This window comes from Equus asinus, chromosome 10 (assembly GCF_041296235.1).
Source record: "Equus asinus isolate D_3611 breed Donkey chromosome 10, EquAss-T2T_v2, whole genome shotgun sequence".
Taxonomy (NCBI): domain Eukaryota; kingdom Metazoa; phylum Chordata; class Mammalia; order Perissodactyla; family Equidae; genus Equus; species Equus asinus.
Genome location: NC_091799.1, coordinates 13710070 through 13733199, shown reverse-complemented (window position 1 = coordinate 13733199; position 23130 = coordinate 13710070). Strand labels below are relative to the sequence as shown.

The 23130-nt window shown below is 59.0% G+C and overlaps 1 protein-coding gene across 7 annotated transcripts in view; it reads right to left on the bottom strand.

Annotated features, from left to right (window-relative positions):
- Window positions 1-23130, bottom strand: part of RALGDS (ral guanine nucleotide dissociation stimulator) — a 48035-nt gene that overhangs the window by 23218 nt on the left and 1687 nt on the right. For 2 of the 7 annotated variants that reach the window (XM_014863369.3, XM_014863371.3), the window contains exon 1: window positions 966-1221. The exons of 2 other annotated variants lie outside the window; for them this stretch is intronic. In XM_014863369.3, coding sequence (XP_014718855.1) covers window positions 966-1148 — 183 coding nt within the window. In that variant the 5' untranslated portion in view covers window positions 1149-1221. Of the gene's footprint in view, window positions 1-965; window positions 1222-8036; window positions 8287-9213; window positions 9555-23130 lie in introns of those variants that run through there. 3 more of the 7 variants (XM_014863372.3, XM_070518449.1, XM_014863370.3) reach the window with 3 other exon arrangements.

The following is a 23130-nucleotide window of genomic DNA, read 5'->3' as shown; positions in this document are numbered from 1 at the left end:
GAGGCTCTGGCTCAGCCTTGATGTGCCCTCAGCCCTCCGACCCAGGGCTGGCCTCTGTCCAGGCCCCATACCCAGGCAGAGTGGGGTGAAGGGGCCCATCCCTGGAATCTGTTACCTCCACTGCACAGCGTCAGGTGCGCAGTCAGGTGGGAGGAGGAGGGCATCCCCCCCACCCCGCCCCATCACGACCCCATGGCCCAGTGGGCCCCGCTGCCCTGAGCACACTAGAAATAAGGGTCCCAGCCCTCACTGGATCACCCCCACCGCATCTGTGACAAGCACATGCCCTCTTCTCTGAATCTTCTGAACCCTTATAAATGCAGGGTGTTGGCGTATTTTCCAATCAAGCAGAAATGAGTCATCCCCTCGGCTTGAGAGGCCCTTGTCCCAGTCTCCCGGCCTGGACACCTGGCCCCCAGGGTTGGAGGGCTGGCTCCCCTCCACCCCCATCCTGTGGGCAGCCCCGAACATCAGATGCACCTCCGCCCTCAAAGGGGGCTGGTCTGGAAGGCCCCTGTGGTCCCAACCACCTATGAGGATTCTAGGAGTTTGCCACCCTAACCACGAGTTCACCACCTGCCCTGGCAAGCCCAACAGCCGGCGCAGGCCCACGGCTGGCAAAGGGGGAAAAGGCAGCCCAGCCCCTGCTGTTGGGAAGTTCGCCGATGTAAACAGCCGGTGACAGCTCGCAGGAAGGGGTCTACCTGGGCTGCAGGGGTGCGGGGGCGGGACACCGGGCTCGGTGAAGAAACCCGAAGAGCCGGTTCTGGTCCCCAGACTGTTGGCTCGGTTGTGCCGGCGGCCCCCGCGCCCACCGTGCTGCCTTGCGATCGGAGCTGGGCGGGGGATTTCTGCGGAAGGACCCTCCTCTCCCCCCGGACCCAAGCTGGGCGGGGGAGTGACCCGCTCAGACCGCCGGGCCCCCGCCCCCGCTTCGCCTGGCCGCGGCCGGCCGCTTCACCCACCTCCAGCCGCGGCAGGTCGGGGTCGAGCTGCGTGAAGCTGTGCAGCACCACCGGGCAGCTGTCGGGGCTGCCCACCTCCAGGCGCACGGCGTCCCACACGCTGCGGCTCCGCCGGGAGCCCGGAAACAGCGGCTCGGCGCCGCCCGCAGGCCCGGCCGCCTCGGCCCACATGCGCTGCACCATGGGCGGCTCGCGCGGCGCGGGCGGCCGGCCGGGCGCGGGACCCGGGGCGGCGCGGGCGCGGGGCCGGCCCGGCGCGTGGCGGGGGCGGCGGCAGCCCGCGCGGCTCGGCGCTGCCTGCGCTCTGCGCCCCGGGCCCGGCCCCGCGGAGGTCAGCCCGGGGGCGGGGCCTCGGGAGGCGGGGCCGGCGGCACGGAGGGGCGGGGCCAGGGGTGCGGAGGGCTGTGCGTGTGTGTGTGCGCGCGCGCCCTCGCGCGCCCTCGCGGGCCTGCTGGCTGTTTGTCTTTGGAAGCACACGTGCTATGCCTGTTGTGGGGCGTGGGTACTGCGGTTAGGCACCTTGTGTGGGTGCGTGCGCTGGGACAGTGTGTGTTGTGTAGGAGTGTGACTTATGTATGAGTTGACGTGTGGTCAAGAGGCCTTGGAGTCAGACTCACCTACCACGAATTCCAGCTCCTCCCTAGATCTGTGGCCTTGAACAAGTTGCTTAACCTCTCTGAGCCTCAGTTTCTTCATCGGAGAGGCTCACACTGGGGAACTGATGCATGTTACACAGCCAGTGGCTGTGCCCTGATGACTATGTGCTCCTGAGTCCTGGAAGGGTGACCGTGTCCTGGGTGCTCACGGGTATTGGGAAGTCCTGAGTGTTGATGTGTGTTTCGTGTGGAGGGAAGGGGCCTTTCTCAGCACTATCTCCTATCAGCCCTCCGACCACCCAGGCAGAATGGAGACAGAGGAGGCGCAGTGGGGGCGGCAAGGGGGATGAGATAATGACAACGGACCACGGAGACCAGGCGTCACCAGGGCTGGGGCCTGCAGACATTCAAGAAAGAGTAAGGGATCCAGAGTGACAAACTGGGGCCAGCCCAGTGGCGCAGCAGTTAAGTTAACACGTTCTGATTTGGCAGCCTGGGGTTCGCCAGTTCAGATCCCGGGTGCGGACATGGTACAGCTTGGCAAGCCATGCTGTGGCAGGCGTCCCACATATCAAGTAGAGGAAGATGGGCATGAATGTTAGCTCAGGGCCAGTCTTCCTCAGCAAAAAGAGAAGGATTGGCAGCAGATGTTAGCTCAGGGCTAATCTTCCTCAAACAAAACAAAACAAAAACCAAACAAACAAAAAAGAGTGACAAACTGCCAGCCGCAGCACCTGGCCACTGGCCTGGTCAGCTGGGGCCACTGGTGGCTTGAGTGCTCAAGGTCTCAGGTCAGGGTGGAAGTGAGGCTACTAAGGGCTGGGGAGGAAGCAGGGCCAGGGAGCCTCAGCTACTCTTTCTAGAAGCGAGTGAGGAAGGAAGAGGAAGCCTGGAGGTTAACAGCAGTCAAGAGAGTGTTCATGCCATGGATGAATGAATGGGCCCATCCTTCACACCTAACCGGCTGCTGGGGCCTGCCTGGCCTCAGCTCTCAGCCTCACTGAGGCTAGTGATCGACTGCTGCAGCGCTGGCAATGCCACCAACCTCCCTGGAACCGGTCTCACACCATTGGGCCTCAGTTTCTCTATCTATAAAATGAGGGGGCAGGACCAGACTACACATTTCACAAGCATATCCTGCATACCCGCTGTGTGCCAAATCTCAGATATTCATGGACAGTGGGCCCCCAACTAGCCCCACCCACGGGTGCGCCCACCTGCGCTGCTTGAGCACCCGCCTGGTGGTTTTCCATCTGGGTACGAGGCCTTGACAAAGACAGGCGGAAAACAATTTGGCGCTTTCTATTACTGCCGTTAAAAACGCTCATGCCCTTTGACTCGATAATCCCACTCTTAGGAATTCCCTCTAAGGAAGCAATCAGAGGTGTGGACATCAATTTCTGTACAAGATGTTTATGGAAACCTTGATTACAATTCTGCCAAACCGAATCAACTCAAATGCCCTGTGCTGAGTAACCGCCAGGCCCCTCGGTGCCATGGAGCAGCACAGGAGAACCAGGATGCAGGGAAATGCTCTGCTGGAGCCGTGAAGTGACAAAGCCTGCAGAATATGCTTTCAGAACCAGACACTACACACGTGCATGTGACTAGAGGGACCCACTTTGCAAAAGTAATGGTGGGTATTTCTGGGTGGTGCTGTATGTTTTTTCTTTTTACTTCTTGGAATTTTCTAATTTTTCTAAAATGTTTTAATAATCACGGCCATGTAATAAATGCTGTTTTTTTGTTCTTCTTTTAAAGCAAGATGGGTAGATTTGGTTTGGGGTGGAAATTCCTGGGAGGCTGGTTAGGAAGCTTCTATGCTCTGTCCCCCAGGAAGGGTGAGGCCGAGGCTGGTGGGGCACATTTACAGGAAGGAGGTCCTCAAAAGCAACAAAGGGATGACCGGGACACTGGACATGCCCTCTGGCTAGAAGCTTCTCCTCCCACTCCTGCTTCTGGGGCCAAACCCTCAGCCTCCGGGAATTCAGAACTTGCTAAATCCTGCACCTGCCTGCAGCTCACTTTATCTCTTCTCTGCTCTCCTTATCTCTTTCTCCCAGGGAGGGGCCTGGGAAGCAAGCTCAGGCCCATTTTACAGCCTGGAAAGGGGCTTATGCAGGCCAGGTGACTAGTGAGTGAAGAGGAGTGCACCCCATGTCACCACCTCTCTGACCTTGAAGGTCCAGGGTGCCGGTGTCGGGAGGGCTCAGGTAGGCTGGAGAGGTGAGACGTCAGGAGTTCCAGCACAGGCTAGGCTGCCTGCCATCCCACTACCTGACCTCCTGTGCATGGAGGGGTGGGGTGGTATATCCTTTCCTTAACCAGACCCTCTGGTTAATGTCTGTCTGGTTTTTCAAAGTCTCGCCCCCTGCCTGTTCGCCCCCTACTTTAGGGCTCCCCTCCAGAGCCCTGGCAAACCTGCTCACTGCTCCAGCTGCACACCCCCCAGTTCCCAGGCTGTAGCAGAGAGGACAGGTTTGGGCACTGAAATGCCTGGGTTTGAGGCCCAATTCCACCCCTCTCTTACTGTGTGACCTCCTCCTCCCCAGACAAATTCCCTCCCCTCCCAGGCAGTTTTCTCCTGTGTCATGTGGGCATAACTAACGGGCCAGCACAGGTGAGGCACCTCGCACAGGCGCCCAGTGTCCCCAGCTCAGGCAGGCGGAGACTCTGCCCCACTGTTGGTGACAGGGGCTGCAATTCAGGCAGTGCCTCCTGAGGGCAAGGCCCTCTCACACAGCTCCCCTCAAAATCCTCCCCCAAAGCTGTGGGCTAGATCCCTTACCAAGGCCAGGGCCAGCCTCAAAGAGAAGGGACCAGGACAGTACGTGCCGCCTGCGACCGGGAACACAGAGCCACTCAAGAAGTGTTCTTGTCAAAAACTAAACCAGAACCCCACTAGGCCTCTGCAGGTGACTCCATTTGGGGGTTACAGGGGCCAGAGGAACGTGTTCAACACACCATGAGGATGCAATCTGCAAATTCCAGACTCTGGGAATCTCTAAGGACGAACCACCCAGTTTCCTCAACAAATACATTTCAGGGAAAAAAAAATAAAGGGGAAATCATGGAAAGATAAGAGACCAAACGTGACACGTGCATTTTGGATTGTGATTCCAATGGGGCAACTTCTAAAAAAAAAACCTCAGAGGGGCTGGCCCCGTGGCCGAGCGGTTACGTTCGCGCGCTCCGCTGCAGGCGGCCCAGTGTTTCGTCGGTTCGAATCCTGGGCGCGGACATGGCACTGCTCGTCAGACCACGCTGAGGCAGCGTCCCACATGCCACAACTAGAGGAACCCACAACGAAGAATACACAACTATGTACCGGGGGGCTTTGGGGAGAAAAAGGAAAAAAAAAAATAAAATCTTTAAAAAAAAAAAAAAAAAACCTCAGAGACGACTGGAATTATTTGAACACTACTGAATATTTGGATATTCGACAGCATTTTTTTTGAGTGATCATGGGATTTTGATTATTAGAGTAACATATTGATATTTATGGATGGAAATGACGTGCTTTGGATTTGTGTAAACATCGTCCACTGAAGGAGCGGGGCAGGATGTCGGGGGGCAGAGAAGAAACAACAGTGGCCCTGCACGGGTGATCACTAAAGCTGCGGCACCTTTATGTCATTTTCTCCCTTTTGTGTCTATTTGGAATTTTCCATAATAGAACTTAGAAAAAGGACACAGTTTGAGACTGATCTTCCAATGCCACTGAGGCTCCCAGCAGCCATGGGGGAGGCGGGGGTGACAATCTTCAGACCCTGGGCCATGGCAGTGACACCTGGCCAGCTTCACCATTTCCTGTGTCCCAGGGGCACTCACGGCATCCTTACAACAAAAGGGCCTGGGGGCTTCACTTTGGGGGCTGAAGCAGCGGGCAGCTGGGCAACTAAGTCATACAGCTCAGATGGGGCAGTCAGAGGAGGCTGGGGATTAGAAGTAGCCTAGTGACCTTGGGCAAGTCTAAGATCAAGGCCATGCTAACCCTTGCCCCTGGAGGGTCTGCTGGGAGGGGCAGAGAGCACAAAGCACTGTAGGAAGTGTGGGTTACTACGAACTGGTGTTCCAGAGTCAGGATGCTTCTTGCACAGGGAGCTTAAAAGACAGCTTTCAAGCTGACAGCCAGGGACAAGAACCAAGCCAAATCCAGCCCACATGTATGTTTTGTTTGGCTTCCAAAGTGTTTTTCAATGTTTGAGCCAACAGTAAAAGGTCAGGTCATTTCATATAAAAATCCACATTTCTGGCTTCTCCTGTAACTCTGGACAACCTGGCCACACCGGGTCTGCGTTCCTGTGCAATAGGAGGCTGGGTGGGAGCTGACCGGCAGCTGTCCTCTTCAGCCAGGGCACGTGCTCGTGGGTTTGCCACAGACTCCAGTGGGCCTTCTGTCCCTCCCTGGCTTAGAGGCCCCTGGGAAGCCACCTCTGGATGAAGGGAAAGGTGTGCTCAGGCCAAACCTCTGGAGCCCCCTTGCCTTCTCGCTTTCATCCTAACACAGATCCCCTTGATTCGCAGCAGCCAGAGGGGCCTTGACCCTTCAAAGCCTCTCGCGCTGCCCTCAGGCAAAAGATCAACTGCTTGGTGTGGCCTCAGATGCAACACAGGGGTCCTCTCTCACAATGATCCGCTGCAGTCCCCAGAGCCTGGAGCCAGCCCCTCTTCTGCGCAGCCTGCTCCCTACCTTCTACCCACCCCTTTGCCTGGTACAGGAGAGCCGATTCCCAGGGTCCCAGGGAAAGGGGTTTGGGCCTGGGGTGCAGTTCTGGGGAGGTCTGCCAGGCACGCAGCAGCTCCGAAATGAGAACTGGGCTTGAGGCAACGTCTGGGCGACCACAGGCCTTGACCACCTCCTCTTCCAACCTGAGCCTGGCCAAAGCCACAGAGGGAGCTTGTGGCCTAGTGAGGAACAGAAGCCAGGTATCCAGGCTCCACCCAGGCCTTGGTGGAAAACCTTTCACCTCTTGCTGGGCAGGTGGAGGTCACCCTCTCTGTTTGGTCTTTTGTGGTCTATATTTAGAGCCTGGGGAGGATACGGGGAGGGTGTGGCCTGGCCAGGCTCCTTGGTCATTTCCTGACACTGATGTCACCATTCCTGGCCTGCCTGGGTCCTGGGGTTGCCCTCTGTGGGCGGGTGAGCACACACCTTGGCAGGTGACGCACCTGGACCAGCATGGGAGCTCCTGGAACAGTGGCTGGGCCTGGCTTAGCCCCGCCTCCTCTGCCACTGGCTTCCTGGGAACGTCCAGGGGCCTCTTCCTCCTCTGGAGAAGGGAGGCTCCCCACAGGCTGGAGGCCAAGCTCAGAGATGGTCAAGAGTCGGGAAATGAAGCACCTAAACCTCCAGGAGACCATACTGGGTGGAGGGATTTGACATCATCACCACCCCAAATCTCCAAGCTCACAGGGCGTTGCTGTCCCTAGGCAACCAGAACAAGACACATTGAGGCCTGGAGCCCCGGAAACGGCCCAGGACTAGGATGGTGAGTTTCGGTTCAGCCCTGAGCTCACCATGGGCCACACTGTCCTTCCCCAGAAAGGGGCGCTCATGGCCCCTACCTCTAACTCTCGGCATGTTGAGGGGACACTCAGAGGAGAGTATGCGCAGTCCAGGGTCACCGTAATAAACGCCGTCCAGAATGGGAACCGGGGGCCACTCTGACAACCATCCCCCACTCCCGGAGTGCTCAGTGCCTGGCACCCCAGGGGTCACTGACACCCCCAAAGGCCACCAATCCAACCTGTGATGGCCCAAGGTGGAGGGCAGGAGAGGAGAGAGGAAGAGAAGCAGAAGGGACACAAACAGATGGAAACGGAGGCAGAGACTCTGCAAACCAACTGAGCCTGAAACACGAATACCAGAGAGGGGAACAGAGGCAGAGATGGAGGGTCCCCTCCCACACAGAGCCCACGTTGGCCGAGCGCTGGGCACACGTGGCCGAGGAGGGGGCCTACAGGTGTGGGAACCTCTCTCTCAAGATCTGGAGCCTGGGTTTGTGCTCAAGTCTCTGCTCTGCATCTTTATAGCCTCAGTTTCAACCCCTCTGAGCCTCAGTTTCTCCATCAGTAAGATGGGGACGATAATAATACCATCACCTGGCTCTCAGGGTTCTAGGAGAGAACCTGAGATGATGCAGGAAAGCCCTCGGTAACCTGAGAAACACCAGAGCAGCAGGAGCAGCTAGGACAACCCACAGCCACCTGGCCCTGACTCTCCCGGGCGGGAAACACAGACAGGCTGGCAGGGGTGGGCATCCTAGGGCACCTCTGGCAGCGCCCCCCACCCCCTGCCTCCTCCCTCACACCCGGAATGGGAGATAGAGACTCCCCAGCTTCCAGCCAAACTCCTTCAACCAGTTCTGACGGCAGGAGAGGAAGTCGAGGGAAGCCACCTCCCCAGTGGCTTCGGCCCAGCTGTGACCCACCCAGCCTCTCGGCAGAGGCGCCGGTTGCCTTGGAAACTCACCTCGGTGGCTGGTGCCGGTGCTGGTGCCGGTGCCGGCAGAGGTGCTGGCCAGGGTGTGGGGCTTCGGAGAGTGGCACGGCGCGTGATGGCTGACCGCCTGGCAGTCACCACGGAGACACAGGCAAAGAACACCCACCCCCTCTTGGCCCTGGGCACTGCCGGCCTGGTCTTCTGGGCCATGGCGGACGGGAGCCACGCGGGGGTGGGCTCTGTGGAGGCCCTCTGCCAGTCTGCCCGTCTGCCTGTCTGTCTGCCTGCCCCAGTAGAGTTGAGCACCCAAGTGTCTAGGCCTGGTGTCACCACATGGCTGTCATACCTGCTCCCGTGACGGGTAGGGCCTGGAATTCCCGCTCGTACCAGGCCATAGGCCAGCCAAAGACGTGTGAATGGGGCTCTGTCCTGAACTGGGCCAGGAGCTCCAGCTCAGCCCTGCTCTCCTGGGGAGGGCCCAGCTGTCTCCTCCAACACCAGAGGCCCCGTCCCCATTCCACCTGCCATCGGGGAAATTACCACCCAGAGCCAGAAAGGGAGCAGGTACAAGTCACCGAGATCCAAACAGGGCTTGGCCAGCGGGGCCACCAGGCAGGTGTGAGCCCAGCCAGGTGCAATGTGGGAAGCAGAGGAGACCCTGCTCGCTCGAAGCCACTGCCTCATTCCTGAAGCCTTCTCTGCCCCTACGTCCTCAGAGCTCCTCCACCCCCAGCACCTAGACACGGGATTTCAGTTTAAACTGTGAGGACCAACCTAGGGCTGCTTTATTTTGCCAAGTAGGACAGTAAAAAAAAATAACACCACCGCCACCACCACCATGACCATCCTTCCAGAAAAGATACCACTAAAAAGTAACTAGACAGGCATACCACTGGAAAAAGGGCAGGTGTTAAATATTTGGCCTTAGGGAAAACTCAGGACCTTGTCTCAGTCTTTCTCATTTCACTGCAAACCAGACACTGACAGTCACGGAACAAGTCCAACACACCCATTTGACAAATGGAAAAACTGAGGCCCAGGGGGAGCAGGGACTTGCCCAAAATCTCACAGGGAGAATCCAGGACTCGTGTCTGTGCAGCTCTGCAGAGCCCACAGACACTCCTTCCACCAGCGTTCAGAGCCCAGATCCCAAAACCCAGAGATGCCAGCGTGATGCAGAGGCCAAGAGGCTGGGCGGATTCCTTACCCTCCTAGGACCCTGGTGGGCAGCAGGCTGGGCGAGCGGGACCACAGAGGCCAGGAGGAGACGGGGGCCGTCAGGAGCTCCGAAGCCTGCCCACAGGCACATCGGGTCCCGGGGCCCTGACAGGGTGGCCGGGGCGCAGCATGACACGGAGCACCACCAGCACTCGCTCTGCCTCTCTGAGCCTTTCACATCCTCTTCCGGTGGCTTTGTGGGGCCCAGGGGACCAGGCTCAGAAGGCAGCTCAGGCCCAGGAGCTGAGACCTGCTTCCTGGCGCTGCCTCCCTGTGGGGCTTTCAGGTTCCTCTTCTCACTGGACCTCAGTGTCCTGATCCACCATGGAGGGAAGGGGGTGTACAGAGGTTTTCAAACTCAAATTCCTCCGGATGCCCGGCCTCACCTGGAGCTTTCCACCTTGAACTCCCACCGCCGGGCTCCAGGCAGGAGAATCTCTTTCAGGGAAGAAAGGATTCCATGGACACAAGTTAGGAACCCCGGAGGTGGGAGCTCTCTTAGGGATGTGGGCAGGCTTCCAGGGGTAGAGGAGCCAAGTGAGCGAGTATCAGAAGAATGGAGCTGGGGTTGGAGGGGTTCCAGGTGGACCCCAAAGCTAGCTGCCTTCCTGCCTCCCTGGGCCCACCCTTGCGCCTGCAGCCAGAGCACGTCTGCCCCGCACTAAAATCCCTCCAGCAGCTTCTGTCCCACCGGCAAGAGAATCCAAAGTTCTCCCTGCGCCCTCACCCAGCCCCCAGGACCCTCTGACTCACTCAGCCCTGACCACCTCCCTGTGGTCACCTCGGCTCAGGCACCCCCTGCTCGTCCTCCCCAGCCATCTCCGCCCTCCTGTGCATGGTGACACTTAACTATGACCCTCGAGAAACAGCAGAGGCAACCAGGCTCTGAATCAGCCAGCTCTTGGACTCTAGGCCAGTAACTTAGCATCCCTGGGCCCGAGTTTCCTGATCTGTAAAATGGGCACAAGGGCACTGGAAGAGTGAACAAGAGCTCAGCACTGGCCTGGCTCGTGGTTAGCCCTCGGGGGACCTGTACTCCATCATCTCCCACGGTCACGTGCCTGCCCCAGTGCGTGGCACTCAATAAACACTGCCCGAATGTTGGCGGGTATTGTCCATATGCCAGGAGTACTGCAGCTGGGCTCCATCCGCAAGAGCAAGCTCGGGATGGCAGTCTGAGGTCTGTCGGCGCTCAGCATGCAGCCCTGAAACCGGGTCCCAGTGGATAACTTGGAAACGTTAGTTATCTTACAGCAGCAAACACACTGCAGGCTGTAAGACACCCCGGCCAGGGCCGGAGAGGGCACCAGGCTCAGGTCCACTCCTCCCTGAGGCTAGGCTGCCACAGCAGGCCCCCCCACCCCAGCTCAATCTCGTGCAGACTCTGGGAAGACCTGGGTGAGGCAGGGGTCAGCAGAACCCCGAGGAGAGAGACAGTCCTGCGTGCCTGGGCTGCCCCAAGCCTTGGCCTCTCACCCTCGTGTGGCCAGCTGCCTGCCTTGTACTGTACCAGTGAGCTCTCCGAAACTTTGGGATAAAGTAGGGGAGTGGGGAGGGCCTTCCCTGAGCTGCGGCCTCCTCAGCGCAAGGTGGGCCTGGGCCCTGCACTGTGGAAGGGATCAGGTGGTGGCGAGTGGATGGGAGAGTGATTCCACTGTGTGAGCATGTGTGGGGTGAGGGAGAGCTTCACGAGGCCCTTGGAGGAAGTGGGAGGGGTTGCAGGAACCAATAGGTACTCAGGCTGCCAGGTTAGGCGTCTGCGGGTTAACACCTTCGACTAGCATTTACCAAGCACTTCCCAGGTACCGGCCGGTGCAAGGCACCACATGGCCCTTCCATAGCTCCTGAGCACCAAACAGGCTCCCTGTGCTCTTCTCCAACGACGACCCGCCTCCCAGCCTGGTACCCCCACACTTCCCTGGCCCCAGCCTCCAGCACAGGTCGGCCTGGCCTCAGGGCCCAGTCTCGGGCCACTCCTTTCAGAGCCAGGCCATGCCCAAGCAGGGCTGCCCCAGGGCAGTGGGCACTGAGTTCTCGGGAAGGCTGAGGGCCTGAGTCACAGCCAGGCGGCAGGACAGGACCAGCTGCAGGCAAGAAATTCGGGAGCCCCAGGAGGCGGGGCGAGGGAGGACAGAGGAAGGGAGGGGAGGGGAGGGGAGGGGCGCACCCACCCCTCCTCCTACCCGCCTGGGGAGAGCAGAGGCGCCTTTGTTCCCTGCCAGCCTGGTGTCACCACATGGTGCACCACATCACTGTCACCGCCTGGAACGAAGACCGGCCACAGAGAGCCAAGGCTCTGGCGACAGTTAGGGGCGCTCCACCTGCACCCCCAACACTTCACCACATCCGGGGCTGGGCCTACTGAGGACTGGAGGGTGCACAGCCATCTCCCCTGCACCTACTGTGCATGGAGCTGTGTGAACCCTGCACCGGGGAACATACCCCGGCCCTGAGATGCTCCCACCGTCCCCCTCGCTTGTCCCAGGACACCGAGGTCATGCGACCTGCCAACAGTCCCACAGTGCTCTGCCCACCATGCCTGGTGGCCCTCGGACAATGCCCCTGGCCAGCCACACACAAGCCCAGACACAGCGAAACCCCACTCACGGACACGTCTGTATGCACAGGCGTGTGCCAATGCTCCCCTCAGCCCAGGCTCAAACCCTTTGGTGGGGAGAGGGATTCTGGGGTTGGGGGGGGCACGTGCTGCATCGCATATTGGGGGAGGTCCTCTCATCCTTTCCAGGCTCCTGGGGGCAGGCCCTGGTGGGTGCGAAGCACACTGTTTACAAACACCGTGTGGCTGTCTGTCGCTAGGAGCTGTGACTCAGAGCCAGAGTGGTGACTCTTCTCAGAGCTGTTTACTCAGCACGACATCCTGTCCAGGAAGCAGAAAGGAGAGGCCAAGGCCAGGCTTTCGCTCCTTTTTCCTGCAGCCTCCTGACCTGACTTGGGGTCCTGCTGAGGGGGCCAGAGGTGGCAGCTCAGCTCAGCTCCTCTCCCCTCTGTTTCTGGGAACCTGAGGCCCATCATCAAGTCACTCAACACACAGCCACCACCAGCCCAGCTCTGCTGGGTGAGGAGGACGCCACAGCTGTGCACGCGAGTGCTCAAGCCCGTGGACCGGGGAAAAGCACTCAGATCCAGGGTGCAGCTACATCTGGCATCCTTCCCTCTTCAGCTCAGGCTGAGACTCCCAGGGACCAGGGCACTGCAAACGTCCACCACCCCGTGGCCCAAAGGCAAACGCCCACAGTTAGAAGCCTTGGAGGCAGGAGCAGCTCCTGACGCCCCCTCGGCCCTGCCTTTGGCGCTCCTCAGTGGAGACAAAGCACTTTTCCACCCAACATCTGTGAAACAGATGAAGCCATGGTAATTATCTCTGTTGTAAAACTGAGAAAATCAAGACCCAGAGAGGGTAAACAACTTGTCTGAGGCTGCCCAGCGGGTCAGTGCCAAGGCCGGTGTCTGGTCCCTAAGGCAGCTGCTTTCCTCCACTCTGAGGTTTAAAGATCACAAGTGGATTTGTTGCTGGCAGCATAGGCAGACTTTGGGCTGCTGGGTCCCTGTCAGCAGGGAGGGTGGTCTGTCCCCACTGTGAGGCCCAGCTTGGGATTCTGACTTCCATTTCCCTGTTTGCCCTCCCCCCCAACGCAGTGCCTAAGCCAGAGTTAACGAGCTCCCAATATTTCTACCATTCACTGACAGTAGAAATGTGCCAGTGTGGGTATCACTTAACTGTCATGGTGTGTAAGGCAGGTTTGCAGGTAAGCTTGAGGACAGAAGCTCAGAGATGGCACCAAACTCACCCAAAGCCACACAGCAGTCTGGCTTTGAGGCTGGTCCTCCCAGCTGCTTCCAGCTTTTTACAAGAGCCGAGGGTGAGTCTATCCTCCCGGTGCCCTTTCATGAGCAGGGGGCCTCGCTTTCCAGCAGGGCCAACAGGGCAGTGACTTGTGGAAGGTCACACACCCGAATGGGGAGGCCCCATCTCCTGCTCCAGGCTGGGGAGACCTGGGGACCCCCGGGAACGGCGGAGCCACAGGAAGGCCCTGCTGGGGGAGCTGGGAGGGAGAAAGGCAAAGAGGGACTGTGCTTATTTTGGCAGCTGAGGCTCGGCCCTGCCCCGGGCAGAACAGCAACCCAGCGGTCAGCTGCTCTGGCTGCTGATTCACCCACCGCAGGGCTCCTCTGCTCTGGCTGCCCGTCCACCAGGCCCTTTTACCAGCCCACTGAGTCACACAGGTTGCCAAGAAGCTGAGGATCCGAGAATCTGGGCCCTGCCCCAGCTGCTCTGGCTGGCTCTGTGCCCAGCAGGATTCAGCACTGCCAAGGGCACCAGCAGCTTCCCTCCCGCAGCGGCAGAGGGCAGCTCCCTGCCCCCTCGGGCCTGCCCCCACGTCCAGCTGGGCAAGAAGCCCACTGTGCAATTCTAAGGCTGGAGCAGCAGCTATGAGCTGGGGCTCTGAGTAGACTGAGTCCAGGTTCAAACTCCCCGCCTGTCACTTAGTGGCTGGGCAAAGTTGGCAAATTACCTCCCCATCTGAGCCTCGTCCTGGCCCACGCAGGGTGACGACCTCTGCCTCCAAAAGCTGGCACGGGTGACATGACATACTGGATGGGAGCAGGGAGGACTAGGCCTGGCATGGGCCACGTGTTCAGCAAACCTCACCCCAAGTAGCCCAGGACACTCTGTGGGGAAGAACCGGTAGCTGTCCTTTTAAATTCCTAAGTTGGGACCAACTGATTCTTTTGTAAAATGCAATAGAAATGTTGCAACAATGTCAAATTGCCGTACAAGTCTCCAAACAGTTTCACTGTTCCTTAAGTCCCTGAGGACGGTAACAGAGTGGGGAGCCAGCACCTTCCACAGACCACAGTGGCCCCGGCGCACAACCACTGCATTCATGCTCAGCCCACTCAGATTTACTAACACCTACAGGCTGCTCAAGTGCGGTGCTACACCAGAGAACAAAACAGATCAAAATCACCCTCAGGTAATGGGGTATAAGAAGTAAAACCCTTGTTTGAAGATGAGAAGACTACAGAAGAAAAAAAACAGAATAGGGTAAGGGGGTGGGGTGCTGTGACTTTAAATGGGGAGGCGAGCCAAGAAAGTAACACCTGGATAACAATGCATCTACAGTGGGATAGTTTCATGGGCTCTAAGCTCCCTGAGGGCAGCAGCCACATCTGTCCTGTTCACCCCTCATACCCAGTGCCTGGAATGATGCCCCGCCCCCAGTGAGTTCTCAGAACTGCTAATGAGCAGACGGATGACTGATGACTGCGCCAGTTGCCTATGCGCGCACACACCATCACGGGAGCGGGAAGAGCACTGGGGTTCTCAGCTCTGACGCAGTTCTTCCTTCTTTTCAAAATTGGAAGGGGTGTGAACTCCTTGAGAGCAGGGACTCTGTTCCCTGATGTATGGATGTCTAGAATGGTCCCTGGCACACAGTGGGCTCACAACAAGTACCTGGATGAACAAGTGGACTCAGTGGTCCACGTCAAAGTTTCTGGACTCGAAAACATTCACAGTTCAGGGCCAAAGAGTTCCCTGTGGGGAGAGTACCAGGAAAGCTTCCTGGAGGAGGCGGCAAGGCTAGAGAGAAGCCTGGGAGACGGCACGGAAGAAGGGCACGGGAAGGATAATGCCCACCTGCCCACCGGCCTCTATGTCCACCTGCCATTCAAGTGCCCTCCAGAGAGCGGGCGCAGGGGCAGAGCAGGAGGCAGCCAGACTTTCTGGGAAACAGGAGCCCTTTTCCTTGGAAGCAGGGCCGGGAGGTTGCCAGCCTGCCTCAGGGTGTCAGGGGCGGGTGGGGGTGGGGGGCAGCCAGTTCAGCTCTGGTTCACCCTGGCGGTCTTTGCTCCTTCCTAAATGCCTGGCCCAATATAATCTGAATCAATACTACAGTCTATAGTCTACCAATCAGTCTTATCAAATCTCGGGGATTGGTTCTCTGCTGATCGGGTAAGTGGAGGGTGCTCTGGCGTGCTCTGGCCTGAGCTAAGAAGCTCCTCCCCAAAGCGCAGCCAGGGCCTGCTGAGGCTGGGGAAGGGAGCAGGGCCCACAGTCAGGCCCCTGTGCCCGGCACAGCCCGGTCATTCGGGGCTTCAGGGCCAGGGGAGTCAGGACAAACAGGCCCTTGTGGTGAGGAGGCTGCCCGCCGTGCCAGGGACACTGCGTGCCCGGTGCCGCCACCCGCCTGCGGAGCCCAGAGCCTGGAAAGCAGGGCTGCCCTTTCAGAGGGGGACCTCCTGAGCTGCCCTGGCCTCTGGGGAGGACCTGGGGCTCCCGCTGGCTGCCAGGAGGTGGTGGGGCTGGCGCCTGCTGCCCTCTTTTCCACAGTCCTCCAGGAGGGAAGTCCCCCCAAGGGGCGGGCAATGCCTTGGGTCTCCAGCATCCGGGGGCTGAGTGCCGGTTTCAGAGACACCACCTTTGTCCTACCCTCCTGCTCTGCACTGTCCCTCTGCCAACCCCTGGACTTTGCTCCTTCCTTGGTTTCCTTACAAAAGGCAAAGTTCCAGGGCTTCTCCTCTCTGCCTCCACCTGCTCACACCTGGGACGCATGGCAAGGCACCAGGTGGCCTCCCCTGCCCAGGGACCTTCCAAGAGTGGTATAGCTCCATGCCACCGTCATGTAACAGAGCGACTGTGTGTGCCAGGCTCTGTGCTAAGCACTTCAGAGCCACCACGGCCCTGTGAGGCGGGCAGCACACTTATCAACCCATGTAACAGATGAGAACCCTGACACTCAGAAGTTGAGGGGCTGGGCCACAGACACTCAGGCCTCCTCACGGTCAAGGCTTGGGTCTGGTGTTTGGAAAAAGCAAGATACAAACAGACACATGCACACACACACATGCACGTGATCTCATGACACATGCTTTCCCTTACCCACACACAGCAATCGTGTGTCTCCACTTGCAGCCACATGCATCCTTTCACACATGTGCTGGCTCAGCCACCCAGTACCAGGCTTGTCATGCACACTGGTGGCGCAAATGATGGATATGGTCACATATTCACTCAAATGTGCACACGGTCACCCAAAGGCAGGGAGACACTCCTGACACGCACACTCCCACATGGAGGTGCAGGACTGCACACACAACCCCAGAAGCTGCAATGCAAGTCTGCTGACGATGGCTAGCCAGTGTGCCCGGATCCAGCAAGCACGCTCCCTTGGGGCCCCCATGGCAGCTCCTGGCATGGCTGGCAAGAGGGGAAGGAAGCCCGAGCTCTGTGCAGGGAGATCCTGGCCTCAGCGGCCAGGAAGGAAACCTCTCTTGAAACCCTAAAGACCTGCAAGTGTCTGCTGTGAGGAGGCAGGTGGTGGCACTGCCCCTGTCCACCTCCTGCCCCCAAAGCCCAGAGCTGTTACCTCCCTGGCCACCCAGGCCTCAGGCCAGAGGAACTGCTTATGGCTGAACTTCAACTCTGAGCAACTAGAGGGGCAAAGGGTACCATCAGGCAAGTTCCTGGTCAGCACATCCGTAGGGCGGTCAAGGGCCCGCGACCCTAGCCTCAGGGAGGAAGGAGATCCAGGTGGGGCTCATGTACGGCCCGGGCAACTGACTCTACTTCTCTGGGCCCAGTTTCCCCACCTGGAAGAAACGTGCAGATTCAACTCAGGGACTGCCCCCTGCTCCCCAAGGGCAGTTAACACCACCTGTCTTCACAGCTGGTGGGCCACACAGCCGCCTGCCTTCCTTGGAGGGGAGCAGACACTTTCCTGTCCCTGTGGAGGACCTGCCTGTGCCTGTGCCCGGTGCCTCAGGAACATTTCACGCGCCGTGACATCCGTAAGTCCACAGATGAGGGGACCACGGCAGCCAGGAGTTGAGGAACTACCTGTCTGGGGTGCTCAAGTCCGCGCCAGGCTCCCACTGCCCACGGCTCCCTCCACCTTGACCTCTCACATGCCCGGGGGCCAGGGCCCCTCGTGACAGAGGTGGATGGAGATAACCAGGGCTGGGCTGTCCCCCTCCCTCTGGCCACAGCCCAGACAGATAGGGGTTGGGTGGAGCAAGAATCCCGTAGGAAGAGATTCAGTTCAGGTGGCTGTGGCCCGCAAGGGCTTAAATACTGGCCCCCTCCCCCTCCCAGTCATGAGCCTGACAGTTACAGAGAAAGGGCCTCTGGGGACAAAGGCCAGCGACAGGATGGAGTCCCAAGGAGGGCAGGGCAGGAGGTGGGGAGGTTCCTGGACTCACTGGCCAATGGTCCTTTCCTCTCAACTGGCCAGGACCACCCCGCCCCCCCACCTCAGCTCTACCCGGTGGTGGGCACACCTGGACGCTCAGGTGGTGTCCAGAGAAGAGGCCCTGTTTCTTCCCCAAGAGAACCAATTCTGGATCCCAGCCCAGAGATGGGGAGGGCTCCGGGTACCCTCCAGCCCCGGGGTGGCCCCTGTCCCCTCTTATCCTGGGAGAAAAGGGGGAGCTGAGCAGCCTCAATTCGCTTAAGTATGCACCCACCGCGCCAGGAGCAGGGCTGGCTTGGGCAGCGCTCCTGCATCCTCCTTCCCTCCACACCAGTGGCCTCCTGCCCCCCTCCCCCGCAGGCTCGGCGGCCCACCAGCATGAAGCACCCGGCCGGCCGCACCCCTGAGCCCCCCACCACCGCTGCCTGGCCTGGTCCATTGTCTGCAGCGCCCTCGGCCCGCCCTCCTCCTGCCACATGGCGCCTGGATGGGGGCTGCTGGGCAGAGCCTCTGCCACACCTAACCATGGCCCGGCACAGGGCACAGGACGCCACCGGGCCACCCCAGCTCCGGAGGTGGGCACCCCCCTCCCCAGTGGCAGGTGGGGCCGGGGAGGCTCCTAGGGTTGAGGTTATGGCCCAAGGTCACATGGTGAGAGAATGGTCAAGGTCAGATTAGAAGCCAGGATCCCTGAGGGCACTCAGAAACCCTAGGGCGGAGGGTCACCCACAGCCCCACTCCTCACTGCCCTCCCCAGAGGGAACACCCGAGGGCCACTGGGTGGGCCTCACAACCTTCCGGCTCCAAAGTCCCAAATCCCATGGCCTGGCAGTCTGGCCCCGCCCCCTCTCTCCATTCCACTGCATGGCCCTTGCCGGTGGCCGGGGGCTCTGCACCTCGCTCCTTCCGGCTGCAGACAGCCCGCATTTGTGTCCTCATCGCCGCTGGGCACAGGGTCAGTACCCACGAACTAAAGCAACCCCTAGAAAGCCCACTGGGCCCGATTTCCTTCATCCCCGCAGCAAGCCTCAGGTGGGTATTCTCCTCACAGCCGGGGAACAGCCAGGCTCGGAGGGACTGAACGCCCGTTCTAGGACATCCCGTAATAAGCATTGAGCTGAGACACAGACACAGGTGTCCATCTCCAAAGCCAGTGTCCTTAACCGTGAGGCTGCCTGCCTCCCCGTGAGCACCGGGATGGAAGCAGGCAGGCAGAGGAGGAAGCAGCGGCTAGCCTGGTCCTGGCCTCTCGGCCTCCCGCCCTAGTCCCCAGTAGGTGGCATCATTTACAGGACAGTGTTTATGCCCTGAATGACGGACATGCAGGCACAGGGGTACAAGGGGCCACAGATGGGGAAACTGAGGCCAGTGAGAAGGAACATGCCAAGGTCACAAAGCCAATCTGTCTCAAAGCTGCCCCAGAACTGCAGTTCCCTATTCCAGGGGCTCTACACCCCCTCCCCCCAGCCATACCCTCCCGTGCCATCCTGCCTCAGGCCCAGGTCGCTCATGGCTGCAGAGCGGCAGAGCACAGGGCACTATGCCCGGTCCCCCACTCTGGCTGGCACCTGGCCCCATCCACTCAGCCTTCTGACCCTACATTTTCTGACATTCTGCCACTCAACTGTCACTCAGGTATCCAGGAAATAGCCTCTGTTGCTAGGGGGCTGGCCTGATGCCAGGTGGCTGGCTGGCAGGGTGGGGCGATGGGGAGTGGGGAGCAGTCTGAGGTTTCCCTCTGGAAGGATCCAGGGGGCGGGGGTGAATCAGCCATAAGGAGTACCTAAGGTCCACACACAGGTCATCAGAAAGCCCCCAGCCCTCAACCTTCCTGCAGGCAAGTATCTGGGGTCCTGTAGTTGCCAAGCAATTGCTCCGGGTGGCCAAGGGAACTCTCCATTCTTCTGGAGCTTGTCATTTTTAGGGGGATGCCCTCTCCTCTGCACCTCCTCACCCTGGCTTGCCTGTCCTGGGAGGAGACATTGAAGTTCTGTAAGCTCACTTCCCCACCCCACAGAGACCCACCCAGCCATGACCCTAGGAGAAGATGCTTTGAGGTTCAAAACTCCAGAAGCCTGAGAAAATGCAGAGCCCAGAGCCCAAGGCCTTTATTAGAGCGGGGAGAGGCGGATAGGGGCTCATTAGCTCTGTTTATGTCTCCTCTCACTCTGTTAACCACTGCCGCAGGGCCTGCCCAGCCCTGACCGTTGGAGCTCACTGTAATTGGAAGGAATTTGGTCCCAGCACCCACGCCCGGCCCCTCCCAGGCTTGTCTGCACACGGGGACTGGCCCCCACCAGTCCCGCCACTCCCTAGCTGTGGGAGTCCCTTTGCCTCCCAGTGCCTCCGTTTCCCCACCAGTAAGTGAGGATGGCAGCAGTACCTATCTAGCACATGCCATGAGACACTGCAGCCCAAGGTCAGGCACAGACAAGGTGCTACGGGCTGGCTGTCACTGCCAGGCACCTCCACAGCACAGGACAGAGGTGCCGGAGTGGCCCGGGAGCTTACTCCACAGAGCACAGCCCCATGGCTAGTGGGCCGCTGATGGCAGAGTGGCCACTGAATCCAGGCCCCCGGGCTCCAGCCCAATGCCTTCTTCAGAGGATCTATGGCTTGTCCCATACCCCTGTTCCTCCATTCCTACTCTACCGTCTTGTCTCCTCTGAGGGGAGTCAAGGCCCTCCGCACGGGCTGAGCGCTCAGCACAAAGGCCCTCGATAAATATGTGCTGCGTGAATCAATCAGTGACTGGCTGTCAAGGGCTAATGGTCTCGGCCTTGTGGGATTCAGAAGTGCCCAGGGACCACAGTAAGAAGTGGTCATCGCCATGCTGGGCACTTTGCTCCATCTCGCTGTTGCCCATGGGAGCCCACTCTCGGGCAAGGAGCCCAGGGCGCCTGCTCCTCTGCCCCAGATGGCCCTCCTGCTTTGTACAAGAAGACAGGGCAGAACTCCACCAGGCGAGCGTTGGGGAGCTCAAGCAGCACTGACCCCTTTGGGCAGGGTCTCTGGGGAAGGGACCCCTCAAGTCTTGACCTGCCTGGACAGCCCACCCACGCCCACCCGGGACTCATGGTGCCTCGCCCATCCTGCAGTAACAGGAGAGCTATCTGGAAACCACAAGTGTAATCATAGCTGCAGGGCCCCTGGAAATGGCGAAGGGGCAGCTCAGCTTGCAGATGAAGGAGGAAACGCAAACTCTGACCACTGCGGTCCTGGGCCAGGCCCGGCCCGGCCCCCTGGCCTCCCACCCAAGCTGCCACCCAGTCGTTACTCCAGGGCCCCGCCTCGTTTGATTTCCTCCACAGCGCGTGTCACCCCTGAAATGACTGTGCTCCTGGTCTGTTTACAGTTGAGTGTCGTCTCCTCGCAACTGGAAGGTGAGACCTTTGTCTACCCTGGGGCTGCTCAAAGCAGCACTGGGGTGGCCACAAGGAGGTCACAGTGCCACCTGCTGGCGCTGCGCCAGGATGCACCAAGCCAGGGAAGAGCCTGGCTCCACTCACACCCCACAACCACGAGCTGGGCGCCCAGTCCCCAAGACCTCCTCAGACCCCAACGGCTCCCCTGTCCCTGTGGGCATCTGGGTGCCTGGCCTTCAGGGGGAGAGTCTGTTGTGGGTTGAACTGTGTCCCCGGAAAGACATGTTGAAGTGCTAAGGCCTGGCACCTGTGAATGAGACCTTACTTGGAAATATTGTCTTTGCAGATGGAATCAAGTTAAGACGAGATCATACTGGATTAGGGTAGACCCCAATTCAATGAATGGTGTCCTTTTTTTTTTTTTTTTGAGGAAGATTAGCCCTGAGCTAACATCTGCCGCCAATCCTCCTCTTTTTGCTGAGGAAGACTGGCCCTGAGCTAACATCTGTGCCTATCTTCCTCTACTTTATATGTGGGATGCCTGCCACAGCATGGCTTGCCAAGCGGTGCCATGTCCGCACCTGGGATCCGAACCAGTGAACCCCGGGCCGCTGAATCGGAACGTGTGAACTTAACCACTGCGCCACTGGGCTGGCCCCCAAATGGTGTCCTTTTAAGAAGAGGGAAAACTGGACATGGACACAAAGAAAAGGCCACATGAAGACAGAAGCAGAGTCTAGAGTGACACATCTACAAGACAAGGGATGCTAATGATTGCCGGCAACCACCAGAAGCCGGAAGAGGCAAGGAAGGATCCCTTCCTAGAGCCTTAAGGGAGAGCATGGGGAGCCGACGCCTTGATTTGGACTTCTAGCCTCTAGAACGGGGAGAGAATAAATTTCTGTTGTTTTCAGCCTCTGTTTGTAGTACTTTGTTTGTTTTCAAAGATTTAATTTTTTTCCTTTTTCTCCCCAAAGCCCCCCGGTACATAGTTGTATATTCTTCGTTGTGGGTCCTTCTAGTTGTGGCACGTGGGACGCTGCCTCAGCGTGGTTTGATGAGCAGTGCCATGTCCGCGCCCAGGATTCGAACCAACGAAATACTGGGCCGCCTGCAGCAGAGCGCGCGAACTTAACCACTTGGCCATGGGGCCAGCCCTGTAGTACTTTGTTATGGCAGACATGGGAAACCAATACAACACCCCCACTGCACCGACCCCCACCTCTGCCACCCTGGCCAAGTGCAGCCAAGCCTGTGTTTCAGGAAGAGCTCCAGGAACCTGATGATGAAGTAGGCGGTGACCTGGGGCAGGGAAGATGGAGTGCAGGTGAGTGCTCACTAGACAACCAGCCTCGATCGTCATCCTCATCTTCAGCATCACGCCTCCCTTCCTCGAATCAACCCTGACCACAGGACACCTCCTTCCAGCATATCTGTCTGGATCCACCCACGGCCCAGACAAATCTTGCCAATAACACATGAATGATCTCAGAGACAGACCCCACCCAAGTCGAGCCTCAGATGAGACAGTAGCCCCAGCTTCCTGGGAGACCTTGAGGCCGAGGCTCCCAGTTGAGCCGAGCTTGGATCCTGGTACAGAAGCTGCGAGATGGTCAATGTTTGTTCTTGTAAGCACTAAGTTAGGGTAATGCTGTCACACAGCATAGACAACAAGTTCCTCCTTCCAGGCTGGGTCTGGCCCTGCCCTCCTCCCTCCTCCCATCTCTCCTCCCCAGCTCTCTCCAGCCACACTGGCTCCTTTCTCACCTCCCCTCTGGCCAAGTTCTCTCCTGCCTCAAGTCTCTGTACTTTTGAGCTCCTCCCTTGCCCCCACCCCCAGCACACCACCCACAGATGGATGCAGGGCTGGGTCCTCTTGTCCTTCTGGTGCCAACAAATGTCCCCACAGAAGCCTTTTGGATCCACCTAGGGGCTCCCGGCCCTCCCTCCAGCACCTGCTTCATTTCCCTGTAGTCCCTGCTCTTCTCTTTCATGTGGATTTGCTTTCACACTTTGTCCCTTCCTCCTCCAGGCTGTGAGCTCCTGGAGAGCAGGGACCATGTGGGTGCTGTCCACCTCCAGGCCCAACACGGCCCTGCTCAGGGTGAGTGCTGGGGGCAAAGTAGCTGCAAGAATAAAAAGAGGATCTCAGAGCACCCACCATGGCCCTCCCACCTCTGAGCAGCTCACACTGTGGACAAGGATGCCCATGATAGAAGGTGCCTGTGGGGTTCAGGAGGGGGGGGAGCCCAGATTGACCCGTGGGTGTCCCTTCCCTGATCAGGTTGCTCCATGAGCACAGCGGGCAGAGCCCGCCCCCTGGTGGTC